Below are 16,411 nucleotides of genomic sequence, written 5' to 3'. Positions count from 1 at the left end.
GTGCCATTTAATACAAGTACTCTTTCAGAAAGTGAACACATGCCAGGTGTATGCTGAGGTTGTCAAATGAAGAGAGAACAAACCGCTCGGACACGTTTACAGGTGGCTGGTTTGTTCAGAAAGACAAAAGCTGAGAGCATCCCAAAAGGACACTGCCTCCCTCTCGACAGCTCACTCTCTCCCTGCTTTGCCTTTTTGCCTCAGATTCATGCTGAGCTTTCTGAGTAACAGGTTTCCTGAGCCACTCGGCCTGAAGACAACCAGGCCAGAGAAAGTGGATGGATTCTGTGACTGAAATGAAAATGACTTCCCACTTGGCCGAGCGTGAGGGGCGAGGCCCGTCTGTGTGTCTGCGCGGCGCTGGAGGAACAGCAGGACTCGGAAGGGGCCGCACCCTCTGCACACACCCGGGACACCCTCCTCTGCAAGCTCACTGTCCAGACGAGACCCTGCCGCTGGGCACCACCTGAAGGAGGCTGGCAGGACAGGAAGGCTGGGCAGCTCAGGAGGGACCCATGGGCGTGCGCCATGCCCCGTCCCCATCTGCAGCTGACCCATCGGGCAGACGCCACCAAGAGTCCCACGGTCACATCGGACAAAGGAGAGAACTTGGAACCCAAACTAAACTCTCCTGAACTTGCTTTTCTTGAGCTGTCAGAGGACCACACAAAAACACAGGGCCGGACAGAAAAGGACTCGAAAGTGCCTGCTGACAGCTGGAGCTTCCTCCCATCTCATCAAGCTCTCATGTACTGGAGTCCTTTAGGGACAGAAGTGGCAGCCCACTCCAGTACTCTTGCCTGGATGATCCCATAGACGGAGAAGCCCGGTGTCCATGGGGTCGCAAAGAGTCGGACATGACTGAGCTTCTTCACTTCACTCACTTTCCATCAGAAAAGCACTGCTAAGGCAAAGAAGCAGCACAGGCAGGGAGGCGGGGGCGTGGGGTGCTCAGGGACCCAGAGGGCTTTGGAAGGGACAGACTTGGAAGACCCAGCCCACCTGCCTGTCTTAGAACACCCTGGGGCCTTTCTAGGAAAGTCAGTTTCTGAAACAGGGAAACCTGATGCAGAAGAAAAAGCAAGGCAGACCCTGAGCTAACTGGACGTTCCTGTTCTGCTAAGCTCTGCGGTATCAGAAAGGGCCATAAAGCCCTCTTCTTCCTGCAAGCGTGTCACTTGAGAAAGCCACACTGGCTGCTCAAGACTTGTTCTCCTTTTGAAAACCAAGGACCTACTGTACATGTTGCTGGGTTTTTTTTTTTTAATGAAGGGTTGATAAGCAAAAATGAGAAATTCAAACACATCATCAAATAGGTCAATGAATTTAATTCATTTGATATTTTTTAAATTTTTAAAAAGGGTTTGTTACTATATCCAATGGACTATACACTGCCTTTGAATTATTAATCTAAACAAATAATGTGTTAACGTCACCATGTCCTTATAGGGCTTCTCCAGTGAAGTGCATTTCTAAGAAGATACCTCAGCCACCAGGAGCATCCCCAAATTACCAGGAGTCCACGAAGTTAGCAGTAGGAGTCCGCAAGCTACTTTCAGTATTTGAAAATGCTTTCAAAAATCAGTCCATTTACCAAATATAAAACTACAAAGGTGACAAAGGTGTTTGTTTTGGCTAAAAGTCTATCTACTTCAATGTAAAATAACACTAAGAAAATTTTTACAAAGAAAAATTATATATATATATAAAACTGAATACAACACGGTAAATAAACTATACTTCAATTAAAAAAAAAGAAAATTTTGATGAAAAGATCTTAGCAACAATGACGATCAGTAGCAGTTGTAACAACTGTAATACTGAAAGAGAAAGTCGCTCAGTCCTGTCCAGCTCTTAGCGACCCCATGGACTATACAATCCATGGACTTCTCCAGGCCAGAGTATTGGAGTGGGTAGCCTTTCCCTTCTCTTGGGGATCTTCCCAACCCAGGGATAGAGCCCAGGTCTCCTGCACTGCAGGCGGATTCCTTACCAGCTGAGCCACCAGGGAAGCCCAAGAATCCTGGAGTGAGTAGCGTATCCCTTCTCCAGCGGATCTTCCTGACCCAGGAATTGAACCAGGGTCTCCTGCATTGCAGGCCACCAGGGAAGCCCCAACTGTAATACTGAGCTGCAGCTAACCTTGTCAAATCCTGGCCCACCCGTCCGGCCTTGGCTCTGCCCTTTCATGCAGGATCTCACTTACTCCTCACTGCAGACCAGCAGCCACTGTCCGCCCTCTTGTTTAAAGCAGGAGACTGGGCCACAGAGAGATGCACCTGCCCAGCATTTTACTGCTAGCAAGGGAATCACCTCATTAAGGGTGCTTCAGTTGCCTCTGATTGAATTTAAATGGGCAAAGGAATTCATTACCACCTAATGGAAATAGTTCACTAGGCAAAGTACTCCAACCCAGTGGAAGAATAACCAGAGGGTATATTGGAGGGCAATGCATACTAACTCTGCCCTGGGAAAATCCAAAATAAGTAAACATGGAAAGCCAAGCTAAGTGTATTCTAAGAAACCAAAGACTAAAATAGCTTCTCCATTTTCCTGTAAAGTATCAGTGCACTAAATATAGCAAGGTAAGTCTTGTGCAAATCAGGACTCTGGACTCCCTCCTGACGGAAATTCAGCAAGAAGCTGGACCACCCCACTGTGAAGGGAGGGACTCTGGCAGACACACAGGTCCCCCGAATCTTCCCAAGTCAAGGAATCCGGAAATGTGAATAGGTTTTGTCTTTAAAACATCCCCCAGGGCTTCCCTGGTAGTCAGTGGTTAAAGAATCCACCTGCCAATGCAGGAGACACAGGTTCAATCCTTGATCCAGGAAGATCTTACAACCACAGAGCAACTAATAAGCCCACGCACCACAACTACCGAGCCTGTGCTCTAAAGCCCAGGAGCCACAACTGCTGAAGCCCACATGTCTTACAGCCTGCGCCCTGCACCAAAGAGAAGCCACTGCAGTAAGAAGCCCACACACTACAACTAACAAGTAGCCCTGGCTCTCCACAGCTGGAGAAAGGCCATGAAAGCAATGAAGACCCAGCAGAGCCAGAAATAAAATAAATAAATAAAATTATTTTTAAAAATGTCTTCCAAAAGTGCTTTTCAATGAGGGCTTGGCTGGTCTTGGGGACAAGGTGGTTCTTAATGGTGTTGGATGATCCAGATGCAAGGGCCTTAGTCATAGCATTCACCACCCTGGCCCAGGAACTCCATGTACTAGGAAGACTGGCAGTCACTGTGACACTGGAAAACCTGCAAACACGTCCCACAGATGAGACCCTGACTCCTTCCAGAAAGGATGAAGACTGCGAAAGAGATAATCACCAAGATGAAGGACCATCAGACGAGGATTCAGCCAGACCACAGCACAACTAAACACAACAGACATACTGGGCATCTAAAGCCACTCAGTTCAGTTCAGTCACTCAGCCATGTCCAACTCTTTCTTTGTGACCCCATGGACTGCAGCACGCCAGGCCTCCCTGTCTATCACCAACTCCTGGAGTTCACTCAAACTCATGTCCATTGAGTCAGTGATACCATCCAGCCATCTCACCCTCTGTCGTCCCCTTCTCCTCCCACCTTCAATCTTTCCCAGCATCAGGGTCTTTTCAAATGAGTCAGTTCTTCACATCAGGTGGCCAAAGTATTGGAGTTTCAGCTTCAGCATCAGTGCTTCCAATGAATATTCAGGACTGATCTCCTTTAGGATGGACTGGTTGGATCTCCTTGCAGTCCAATGGACTCTCAAGAGTCTTCTGCAACACCACAGTTCAAAAGCATCAATTCTTCAGTGCTCAGCTTTCTTTATAGTCCAGGTCTCACATCCATACTGAAAGCTATCAAAGAATTGTATTAAAAATAATAAGAGCACTAATCAAATTTTAAAATGGAGAAAAAATACCTGAATAGACATTTTCTCAAAGATACACAAGTAGTGATAGATCCATGAAAAGTTGCTTGACATCACTAATCATCAGAGAAATGCAAATCAAAACCACTATGAGATTATCAACTCACACCTTTTAGAATGGCTATTACCAAAAGAGACAAAGAATGATAACAAATGGTGAGGATGAAGACAAAACGGAAGCTTTGTACAATGTGGTAGGAGTGTAAATTGGTGCAGCCACTGTGCAAAACAGTATGGAGGTTCCTCAAAAAATTAAAGATAGAACTACCACACGAGCTAACAATTGCACTTCGGGGAATATTAACAAAGGAAATGAAAACACTATGTCAAAGAAACTTCTGCACCCTTATGCTCATACCCCTACCTTGATGCTTTTGAACTGTGGTGCTGTAGAAGACTCTCGTGAGTCCCTTGGACTACAAGCAGACCAAATCAGTCAATCCTAAAGGAAATCAACCCTAAATATTCATTGGAAGGACTGATGCTTAAAGTGAAGCTGACTCATTGGAAAAGACCATGATGCTTAGGAAGACTGAAGGCAGGAGAGGAAGGGGATGACAGAGGAGGAGGGATGGTTGGACGGCATCACCAACTCAATGGATATGAGTTTGACCAAACTCTGGGAGATGGTGAAGGACAATGAAACCTGGGGTGCTGCAGGTCATGAAGTTGCAAAGAGTAGGACATGACTGAGCAACTGAACAAGAACGACAAATGTTCACAGCAGCATTATTTACAATAGCCAAAATATGGAAACAACCTATGTCCACTGACCAATGAATGGACAAAGAAGAAGTGGTACATATACACAATGGAATACTACTCAGTCATAAAAATATGAAATCCTGCCATTTGCAGTAACAAAAATGGACCATGAGGGTAGTATGCTAAATGAAATGTCAGACAGAGAAATACAAACACTATATGAACTCACATGTGTAATCTAAAAAAAAATCTCATAGTAAAAGAGATCAGATTAGTGGTTACCAGAGGTGTGGGTAGGGGAAATGGATTAAAATGATCAAAAGTTTCCAGTTATAAGAAAAATAAGTACTGGGAATCTAGTGCTAACATGATGACTACAGTTAACACTGCTGTAAGGCATATTTGAAAGTTGCTCAGAGAGCAAATTCTAAGAGTTCTCAACACAGCAAAAAAAAAACTTTTTTTTTTTTTTGCCTTTTTTTTATTGTATCTATATGAGATGATGGATGGGGTCGCAAGGAGTCAGACACAGCTGAGCAATTGAAATGAACTGAACTGAGATGACAGACACTAACCAAACTTATTATGGTAATTATTTCACAATATATGTGAATCAAATTATTATGCTGTACACTTTAAACTTACACAGTGCTGTGTTTCAATTATATCTCAATAAACTGGAAAAAAAATAACAAGTCCTCTTTGGATGGAGAAGAGTGGTTTAAGACTGAGCTTGTAGACAGAAGAAGAAAGAACTCCAATCCCACAGACTCCAGAACAAAAGCCACAATCAGAGAAAGTTAAACAAAGTGAAAAGGCACAGGATTATGTTCCAAATGAAGAAACAAGATAAAACTCCAGAAAAACAACTAATAAAGTGGAGCCAGGAAATCTTCCAGAAAAATAATTCGGAATAATGATAGTGAAAATGATCCAGGATCTCAGAAAAAGAATGGAGAAGATGTAAGAAATGTTTACCGAAGACCTAGAAGAATGAAAGAACGAACAAATGGAGATGAGCAATACAGTAAAGGAATCCATAACAGATTTTACTAAGGCAGAAGAATGGATAAATGACCTGGAGGACGGAATGGTAGAAATCACTGCCATAGAACAGAACATAGAAAAAAGAATGAAAAGAAATGAAAAGATCCTAAGAGGCCTCTGGACAACATTAAAAGCACAACACTCACATTAATGGGGTCCCAGAAGGAGAAGAGAGAGAAAAAGGACCTGAGAAAATATTTGAAGAGATAATAGCTGAAAACTTCCCAAACATGGGAAAAGAAATAGTCCACCAAGACCAGGAAGCACAGAGAGTCCCAGACAGGCTAAACCCAAGGAGGAATACACCGAGACACATAGTAATCAAACAGACAAACATTAAAGACAAAGATAAAATATTAAAAGCAACAGGGGAAAATGACAAATAACATATGAGGGAACTCCCATCAGGATATCAGCTCATTTCTCAACAGAAAACTCTATAAGCCAGAGTTTCTCAACAGAAACTCTAAGAGCCAGAGGGAATATTTAAAGTGATGAAAGGGAAGAAACTACAACCAAGAATACTCTACCCAGCAAGACTCTCCTTCAGATTTGATGGAGAAATCAAAGCTTTCCAGACAAGCAGAAGTTCAGAGAATTCAGCACCACCAAACCAGCTTTACAAAAATGCTAAAGGAATTTCTCCAGGCAGGAAGCACAACAGAAGGAAAAGATCTACAGAAAATAAACCCAAAACAATTAAGAAAATGGTAATAGGATCATACATATCAGTAATCCCCTTAAATGTAAATGGATTAAATGTGTCAACCAAAAGACATACACTGGTTGGGTGGACAAAAACACGGGCATGTATGCAGTTCCACTGACCACATACGCTGCTTGACCACCCCCCTCAAACTGTATGTAATTATTTTATACTGTTAAGTTAATCATATTCCCATATGGCTTGCAGTTGTAATTATCTTTTTTTGTCTGGCTATTGATTGTGAAAACTGATAAACATATTTTACTACTGTGATTATGTAACTATTACTCACTTAATACCATTTTATCATGATTGGTCAACAGAAAAATAATAGAACTGTATATCACCAAAACTAGGATCTAATAGAAAAACCTGTAATCCCTTTTTGAAATCCAGATGCACATCAGAATTATCTTGAAATTTTTTGAAAAATACAAATGCTCAAGTATTGCTTTTTTCTCCAGAGCTCCAGATATGTTTCCAGCGAGCAGTCATGTTTAAAAGCAACTAGACCATATGACAATCTTCTACTGTTATCTAGCTTGGTTCACGTTTTTTATTTCATATTCAGTGCACTCATTCATTTAGTTTATGTTCTCTGATTTCTCCATCTCTTCTGTTTCTTTGATGTTCTTTCTCAAGCCTTTATCAAGTGTAGCAGAAAAGCTTTTGTATACATATATATAAATATGTATAATATATATATTTTACAAAACGTATGGATTTTTGCCTAAAAAAATTATGACATTTTGATTCCATTTGTTTGACTTAGTATGAATAGAATGCTAGATTTCTAATTTAAAAATAGATATGCAAGAAGCAACAAAAGTTTACTGTGCAGCATAGGGAACTATAGTCAATATTTTGTAATAACCTATGATGGAAAATAATTTCAAAAATAATATGTGTATATTTGTATAACTAAATCACCTTGCTATGCACCCAAAAGATTGTAAGTCCACTATACTTCAATAAAATATATATATTTTTAAAAATTTAGTGTAATAGCTTTGTGCTGATGTTAATTTCTTAGTTGTGACCATTGTAACACAGATAAGTGAGACATTAAAATGAGAGGAATGTTGGTTAGGGATATGCTATTTTTGTAATTTGTCTATAAAGTCTAAAAGTATTTCAAAATAAAAAGTTTATAAACATTTTAGAAAGCCAATTAGTTCCCACTGGAAGATGTGAGTGATGCAAATCAAACATCTCTCTGTTTCCTCTATGAGCTATACCACTGGGAAACCAAATAGTAGATGAAGGGAAGTATCTTTTTATGAAAGTATTATGAATAATATTTAATAAATGAAAGAATTAGATCCACCACCATTTCATAACCTCCAGCAAATTAATGGAGGTTGTCAACGATCATCATGGCTGCTGACATCACAAAAAGATGGACCAAGGACTCTATGGTCCTTATGAGGGAAGTGCGCCATGTATAGGGGCAGTTTTGAGCACTCCTCCTCAAAAATCAAAACTGATGGAACTCCGATAAAGCATCAAGACCCACCTACCCCCTCACAGGAATTACAGTAGAAAGGAAAATGTTACACGATCCACAGAAATCAGCAATATTCAAGCTATGGCAAGCCCTCCAGGATAAACAATTCAGTTTCTTCAAATATATTTTGCAAGTGGAAAAATAAATAAAACAAGTTGCAAGCGGAAGAAGGGAGAGAGAAGGGGAATTCTAGAGGAGGAAATACAAGAGTAAAGGAGATCTAAGAGACACATCAGCCAGTTGCAATGAGGTCTGATTCAAACATGCAAATTGAAAAAAGAAATACAGCATTTATGAGACAAGTGGAAATTTGAACACAGATTTGGTATTTAATAATATTAAGGAATTAAAATTAATTCTCTAGGTATGATAGTTTAGGTTTTTTTATGTATTATAGTTTAGATTTTTTTTTTTAAGTTGTAGCTTTTCTAAAACTAAACGCTGAAATACTACAGAAGAAATGTACCGAAGTCTGGAATGTGCTTCACTATAAAAGGGGGGGAGGGAATGAGCGGGATACAGAGAAGCAGTGCTGTCATGAGGGGCTAACTATTAAAGTAGGTGATGGAAACACAAAGGTTCCTTATCCACGCACTGCTCTGTATCTGTGTGAAGAGAATGCAAATGGAACTCAACAACAAAAAACTTGGGGAAGTCACCAATATGTGGAAATTAAAACACTCCTAAATAAAATGGGTCAAAAAAGAAATCATCAGGGAAATTAGAAAATACTTTGAGATGAATAAAATTTTAAAGTTTTTTTTCTTTTTAAATGAAGCATACTGCCCTTGGGGGTGGAGATGGAAAGTACAAGCAAACTATGAACTCGGAGTCACAGCAGGATGAGTCTGGCCTCAAGCCATGGCTCTGCCATCTCCCAGCAGGCAGCCCCCAGGCAGCTATCAAGCCCTGAAGCTCAGTTTCCCATCTATGAAATGAAGTGTGAAAACAGGACCATCAGGGGTGACGATGGAACTGCGCACTCAAACCCTTGGCTCATACTAACCAGTATAACAAGAGCCTTCCCATGAACAAGACCATCTCCGGAGGGCAAACAAGTTTCCAGGGAAAGAGCGCTTCTGTTTCTATAATTGGACCCCATTTACGATAAAAGGTATCAAAAGAAAAATTATTTCCAAAAACCACGTGAATGGCAATGTCCAAATACTCCTCAAGAGTCCCCCCACCCAGCACACCAGACGGATGTCCCTGCTTCAAGAAGACACGTTATTCTGCTGCACCCCCGTCCCCCGGAGCCTTGTACTGGTATCCCCGCTTCTTCAAATATTTTATTTCAAATAAGGCAGAGATGCTGTGCTTCCCACGGGCAAAACGTTTCTGCTGTTGGTGAGGAAGAGGCTGGACTCTCCAGGAAAGGGAGGAAAGGAAGGTCGAGACAAGATAAATGGACAGAAACAACGGGGGAACTTTGTCGGGTCCCCTTTCAGGATCTTATGAAAAAACAAACCGTGAAGCCCAGGGTAAGCCAGCCAAACAGATACCCCTGATGAGCTGAGAAAACCAAGTGAGAATCAAAGGAAAGGGACGAGACAACAGTTAAATTCCAAGACAAGCGTGAGGGCATGCCCTGACTGTTTTCCCAAAAGACGATGGCAAGACACCAAAGGGCCAGAGCCCCAGAAGCTCAAAACCTTCAGGGAAACTCACCACGGGCTAATTCAGGCAGAAATGCGGCTGCTGCCGTCAGCCCGGAGGCAGATACCAAAAGGGGCCCGGGCGTGAGTCCTCACAAAGCCAAGAGAAGCGCAGGCAGGGCTGGGCGGGAGGTGGGGGCCCACAGGACAAGGTGCCGGCTCCTCCAGGTCCACAGGATCAGGGTCGTGAGGGGCGTGTGGACCTGGGCCCAGGGCCCACTGACACGCTAGAAATGGACTGCAGGTGAGGCAGGGGGCTTGTGCAGAGTCTGGGCCAGGCAGGGCCTCCTCCGCCCGGGACCCCCGCCTCAGGCTGCGCCCCGCTGAGGCTCACGCGGCTCCAGCTGCAGGGGCGAGGTCTGCTGGTTTTAACGGGCGACCCCCTGGCTCTGAGGCTGAACAGGTGGGTAAGCGCTTGAACCCCGGGCTTCCGCTCATCCCCTTTCTCAGGCAAATGCCCTCTCCACTGTCCCCCGACCTCTCCTCTGATCACAGGCTCTGCCTTCCCTCCAAGAGAACCCCACCCTCCTGGCCGGCTCTTGGCTCCCGGCCCCACCCCTCCGTCAGCCCCACCAGCCTTGCACCCCGCGGTCACTTGGTCACTTGCTGCCCCCTCACCCTGGCCCCGGTGGCACCAGGCCTGTCCCCACTGGAGGCTCACTCAGGCCTGGAGGCTAACGCGCAGTCCAAGCCCTAAAGCAAACCTGAGCTCTACAGCAAGAGAAACCAGACAGAACGGGGATGGGACTGTCACCCCCTTTCTTTCCACCTGTGCCCAGAAGCAGATGGCTTCGCTAGCCAGCCATCAACCTCACAGGAAGGTCAGTGTGACCTAAAAGGACTTCGGTGCCTGCGCCATCCCACGGCCGACTGACCTTCCCGGGGAGCCGGGGCCACAGGGAGGACCTGAGCCCCAAGGATCAGCCTCTGTGCTCCCGTTCCGCTGCTGCAGCTCAGGAGGGTTTTCCCAAACACAGCCTGAGATCCAGATGACGCCATGGGCTCAGGCCACGGAAACAGAGGACCTCTGCTCAAGTCTGTGTGCAAACCCAGTCGGGGTGTGCTCACCAGTTCTCCCACCTCCAGGGGCTCAGCAGCTCAGGGTCGCAGAGGACCTGGGAACCCGCACTTCCAGCAAGCCTGATGCAGGGTTCCCATGGTGAAGGCACCCAAGGGCTCCGTAATGGGGACATGTGTGTCTGCTCAGTCACTTCCAACTCTCTGCGAGCCTTTGGACTGTAGCCCGCCAGGCTCCTCTGTCCATGGGATTGCCATGTGATTGTCCAGGCAAGAGTACTGGAGTGGGTTCCCACTCGCTTCTCCAGAGCATCTTCCCAACCCAGGGACTGAACCTGCGTCTCCTGCATAGCAGGTGAATTCTTTACCACAGAGCCATCGAGGAAGACTCTGATAGGGGACATACCACATAAATAATGGTACAAATAATTAATTCATTGCACACTGCAGTCAGGACACACAGGGCATTCCAGAGAAGCCACCATCCAGAGACAGTATCAGGCTTCCCCAACTCAAGTCTGCTCTCGCTGCACTGACACCGTTTACTGAAGGCCCGCCCCACGTCCACAAGAGCAGTGACATCACACAGGACAGGTCCCAGCTGCACACTGCGCTGGGTCACTGTCTCTGTGGCTACCAAAGACCCTGAACGAACTCCGGCCTGATGGTGGGGAGGATGGGGAGGCTCAGACATCCAATGACTCACAGCCCAGGACTGAAAACACCCATCCCGGCCTCTCTGGGCCTGAAGGAGTTTCTCCTGCAGACGGCCTCCTCTCTGCACACAGCTGACACCATCTCACACCCACAGAACCTCCCCAGGAAGAAGGCCCATTCTCTCCCCAGAAAAGCATTCAAGGAATTTAACTTGGGAGCTGGGGGGCGCTGGGGCCTGAAAGCACCATTATCCCCGAGGCCTCCCCACCACCCTCACCACAGACCATACTCAGCTTTTGAGAACTCAGGTCAGGGAAAGAGAACGTGGACAGGAGGGCCCACTGGGAAGGTGAACGTTTCAGAATTCCAGAAAGCCTTTCGAGGTCACGGAGACCAGAGATTGCTCTGGGATTCCACCAGAAGCGGAATGCTGGGGGTCATCGGCATGTTGGGGGTGATGGTAGTTATAAGGGTCAGTTGACTTTGTCAGCTGAAAAAAATGGTTTCCTGAGGCCTAAGTATTTCTAAAAAGGAGGCTACAGGAGTAGCAGCTGAGGAATAACAGGAAGTGGTATGTATGTAAAGACAAATCTGGGGCCCCACCGGTCTCGCTGAGGACACTGCAGTATATAGAGTACCCAGCAGCGCTGGCACTGAGGGCCTCTGGGTAAGGGCGCCCCTCCCTCCTCAGCTTCAGGAGCCTGGGGAACAGGAGCCAGGAAATCCCCCGGCCCTGTCCATCCATCGCATCGCACTTGCTGACTCGTCAACAGGCACCCCTGACAGCAAGCAGGGCAGCATCACTCAAATGTGGGCCATGACATAAGCATCACCTCTGTGCTCATTAAATACTCAGACCCCCAGGCCCAGATCCGGATGAGTCAGTCAGATGTGTTTGGATGGAGCCTGAGAATTGTTGGTTTGCTCAGTTTTTTAATTCACATTGTTAAATTGTTATTTTTAATAAGCTTCTCGGGCGATTCTTATATAACTTTAAGAAACATAAGCACCAGAATACTGTAAAAGCTATGAAGTTGGGAAGACCTGGGTCAAATTTTCATACTGCTACACAGAAATGTGTGGACTTGGGCAAGTTACTTAACTTCTCTGAATTCAAATTTTAGTACTAGTACATAGAAATGTATGGACTTGAGCAAGTTACTTAACTTTTCTGAACTCCTGTTCACTCATTTGTAAAACAAGTGTAAGATACAATGTTGCCGGGAGGGTCAGAATTACTCAAAGGCATTCTTGGAAGCTAACCTAAGAGGCAGGAATAACCGGGAGAGTACAAGGGGCTTCCTGGATGCTGACCAAGCCTAGTGGCCTTCACCTCAGAGGTCCTGACCAGCCTGGACACCAAGGCTCAAGCAAAGGGGGCAGCAGGGAAATAGCGGCTCAGCTATGGACAGAGAGCGAGGTCATCTGCCTTCCGGACGGGTGTGGCCTTGAGGTGGACTCTAACCCCAGACACAGCTCCGAGATGGGTCTGCGGCCAAGGGGCTCTCGGGGTTTGGGAGTGTAGGGAGAGAAAAGACAGCAGCGTCCCAGACAGGTGTCTCCTGAGGGTCCAAAACTCTACGGAGGTGCAGGGAGAGAGAAGGAGCAGGAACCCGGAGAAGTACTCCCTGGGACTAGCTGCGCACAAGGCTCGAAAAACTCCTCGAGATCTCCCTCTTTCCTTCTGGAAACGGGTTAACTTTTAAACCTATGCAGTCAACTCCGCGGGATGGCACCCGGCTGGGTGGCCAGCTCACATGGGAAATGGACGCCGCTGCCTTTTTATCTGATGTGTGCCTGGCATGTCAGAACTTGGTGGTTTCACTCTGATGTCCCGAGACTAGATGTTATCTGAGACCGAGCTTTTACATTCCTGTGTAGGTTGTTTACGTCGTTCAACACTCTGGCCCTCGGAGCCTGGACAGTTTGGGGGCTGGGACTTGAAGCTGGGGCGCCGGGGAATTTCCCTCCTTTTTACTAATAAAGCAGGAGCCGCGGGGGACGAGGACGCCCGGGGGCCGCGGGATGCCAGCCCGGGGATCGCTAGGCTCAGACGCGACGTCTGAGTGACACTCAGGGACTGCGGGCCCCCGCGCCCGGACCTCTGCGAGGGTTTCCAGGTCTCCGCGCCCCGGCTCGCAGGGTCCCCGCCTGGGCCGCAGCCCCCTGAGGCTCGACCCTCCGCCCGCCCGGAGTGAAGCGGCCGTCTCCGGGTCTCCCGCCCCGGCCGTGCGCTCGGCTCACCTGCTGAAGACCAGGCATCCCAGGTGGTTGATCTCGTGGTCGGAGCGGTGGCGGCTGTAGTCCTCCCACAGGTCCTTGAAGGCCGTGACCGCCAGGATGAAGAGCACGGGCGCCAGCGCCAGGCCGGGCTGGAAGGCGTTCACCGCCGGCACGAAGTTGAGCAGCGCGATGAACACGAAGTATACGTTGGCCAGACGGTGGAACTGCTCGAACAGGTTCTTGGGCAGGAAGGACAGCAGAGTGTACTTGGTGGTCTTGAGCCGGTTGTCCGCCAGGTGCTGGGCGCCCCCGCGCAGCCGGCGCCGCGGCGCGCCCTTGCCCGCCGGCTCCTCGGCGCCCGGCGGCGGCTGCAGGTTGGAGCGCACGGTGCGCGTCCGGCCCTCCCGGCGCCGCCGCCGTCCCTGGGGCCCGGGCTCCTCGGCCGCCGCCGCCGGCTCCCGCTCCATGGCCGCGTGTCGCCGCGCCCGGCTGCTCCGTCGCGCGCGCCCGCCCGCGCCAGCCTCCTAGGTGATCATCGCCGGCGGCCCGGGCGCGGCGGCGCGGGCTCCCCGCCTGCGGGACGCACGGGAGCGCGGTCAGCAGGCGCCCCGCCCCGGCCCGCCCCGCCCGCCGCCCGGGCCCCGCGCCCTCGAGCCCTCGCGCCCGCCTCGGCCTTTCCGCCCGGACACTCCCGGCCCCGCCCCGCGCCCCGCCTGGGACCCCGCGGAGAGCGGGAAACCAAAAGCCGAAGCCGAGGTGGAAACTTCGGAGCGGCTTGCTTTCGTTTCCCAGAAGCATCAGTGCGGGGCCCCGGACTCGGCAAGCGCGCCCGCCCCGGAGGAGACGGGAGCCGGCGGGGGGTGGGAGGCACCGCGGCCCTCCGGGAATGGGTCAGGGGGACCCGGCTGGGACCGCCTCCCGGAACCAGCTAGAATCACAACGCGCATGGGCCAGCGCCTACCGATGCTCCGAGAGTTTTAAATCTCATTTACCGAGGACATCTGTCCCCAGGACCCCGAGGGGATTCTTCTTTGCCTGGACAACTCCTCGCTACCCTGCCCTTTTACGCTAACTTCTTGGGTGAACTAGACTGAACTTTCATGAGCATCGCTGCCTTTCCTCACTTCCCTAAATAGGATTCTTTTTTTTCCCTTAATTGAAGGGAGGAATATTTCGCTGAGCAAAGACAGGCTGGTCTGCTCTATTTCAGTCTCTCTTCCTTTCTGGTAAACCCTGAGGACGAAAAAGCACCTTCTGTGCTCTGGCTCTGAAGTGGCCTCTCTGACCCGGACGACGACGGGGCATTGCTTGTTGGGAGGGAAGGGCCCAGGAGGCTGTGGCAGAAGTGGCAGAAGTAGCAGCTGGGGCAGAGGGCGCCCTGCAGGATCCCAGGCATCAGAGAGGGCCACCCGGGTCGGGCCACGCCAACAGAAGATCCCTGGGAGTCCCAGGCAGGCAAGCCCTCATGTCAACGACGGCCCTGATTCTCTTGTCTTCCCCTTTAGAAGTACAAGTGTGAGAAGCAGGGATTTCTTGCCCAGCAGACCATGGCTGGGAATTCGGGTGAGAGGAGCACTTTTGGGAGCTGCCTGTCTGGATTCTGGGAGCTGTTCGCCTCCTCCTCCTCCTGTGAGCCAGCGCCTCATGTCTCTCCCTGCGCTGGAGCACTCTGTCACCTCCCAGGGGACCCACTCAGCAGCCTGGCCTGGCCTGGGTCCCTCCCTTGGTTGCCTGCTGACAAGTCACTCTCTTGGCTTTGCATAAATCACTTACATCTTCCCCATGACCCTCTCTCTGGGTGGTCCTCACCTCTGTACCCTGGCTTACACCCCATCCAGCTAGGCCAGGGGCTCACACCTCTACAGGGAACCTTGGCATGGAGCACAGTATTTACTAGAATCCAGCTTAAGGGAGGTAGAGTGACAGGTACTAAGAAAATCTGTGTCACAGATCAAGGCTCTTCCCTCCTCCCATTCCTGGGAGTACCAGGTAGATGTGTAGAGGCCCAGGTTAGAGAAAGGTTTGAGTGAAGTGCCTGCATTTTCAGGGAAAGAAATCAGATTTCACAGTGGGCCAGTGGCATCTCAAATTGAATATTAACAGCACACCAGGAACCACAGTTTCCCAGTCTCCAGTGATTAACTCAGGGACCCACATTTTCCTCCATCCCCCAGCTTGGCGGGTCCCAGAGCCTGCTGGCCCTCTCCACTTCCCAGCCCTCCCAGGGCCTGAGAGCGGCTCTCCCTGCTTTCCAGTCTCCAGGCTACAGTCAGTCCCCAGGGGGCCAAAGCAGTTACTTGACCTCCTTGACTACTTTGCCTTATTTCCTTACCCGGGAGCTTACAGGGTCAAAGGCTGGCTCCTCAGGCAGAGGTTCCTTGAGGCCCTTAGGGGAACTGGCACCAACTTGCTGATCTGACTCTGCCCCGCCCTCGCCCTCGTCCCCACCAGGCCCAAGGGAGAGGTCTCCTTACCCTCCTCAGAACAGGCCTTCTTCATTCCCATCTACATTCCACTCTGAGGTTCCAAGATTCTGTGAGTCATACTGCTCCCGAGGCCTGGAACCTCTCCTCACCTCTTTTCATCAATCCCATTTCAGTATTTCCACTAAGGCCTAGCTCATGTGGTCTCCTGGAAGGTTTCCACACTGCGTGATCCACTAAACCTCATGGAATTACTTCTGTTCTGACATATGTGTAGTGGTATGTAAGCCTCTCTTAGATGGCTCTGCAGGGGTTATGGGCTCAGATGTCTTCTGTCAGCTGAACTCCTAGACTCTTAGCTTCCTAGGCCAGGACAAGGCTTGGAGGGACTCCTGGGTTGGCCGTCTGGACCCCGAGCTCTAGGGAGGCCCTGCTGTTGGCCCCTGGAAAGTGTCTTTCCTTGTCCTCACTCCACAAATACTTCCTCATCATTGTGTGTGCCTGGCATTGTTCTAAGCACTGAGGCCACAGGGGAGAATTGTCTT

At 48.8% G+C, this 16,411-nt stretch overlaps 1 protein-coding gene across 15 annotated transcripts in view; it reads right to left on the bottom strand.

Moving 5' to 3' along the window:
- The window catches only part of ATP10A (ATPase phospholipid transporting 10A (putative)), a 172,399-nt gene extending 156,432 nt beyond the window's left edge, over positions 1-15,967 (bottom strand). For 10 of the 15 annotated variants that reach the window (XR_014071879.1, XR_014071880.1, XR_014071881.1 and 7 more), the window contains exon 1: positions 13,465-14,035. Coding sequence is in view for 9 of the 15 variants with exons in the window: in XM_081552045.1 (XP_081408171.1) it covers positions 13,465-13,910 (446 nt within the window). In the remaining 6 variants the exon portion in view is untranslated. Of the gene's footprint in view, positions 1-13,464; positions 14,036-15,775 lie in introns of those variants that run through there. The other 5 variants (XM_081552049.1, XM_081552051.1, XM_081552053.1 and 2 more) reach the window with 3 other exon arrangements.
- Positions 15,968-16,411: the final 444 nt, after the last annotated feature.

Source organism: Giraffa tippelskirchi, chromosome 12 (genome assembly GCF_054371585.1).
Source record: "Giraffa tippelskirchi isolate mGirTip1 chromosome 12, T2T-mGirTip1v1.2.pri, whole genome shotgun sequence".
NCBI lineage: Eukaryota > Metazoa > Chordata > Mammalia > Artiodactyla > Giraffidae > Giraffa > Giraffa tippelskirchi.
The sequence above is the reverse complement of the archived record's forward strand: the minus strand, read 5'-3'. Positions and strand labels throughout refer to the sequence as shown.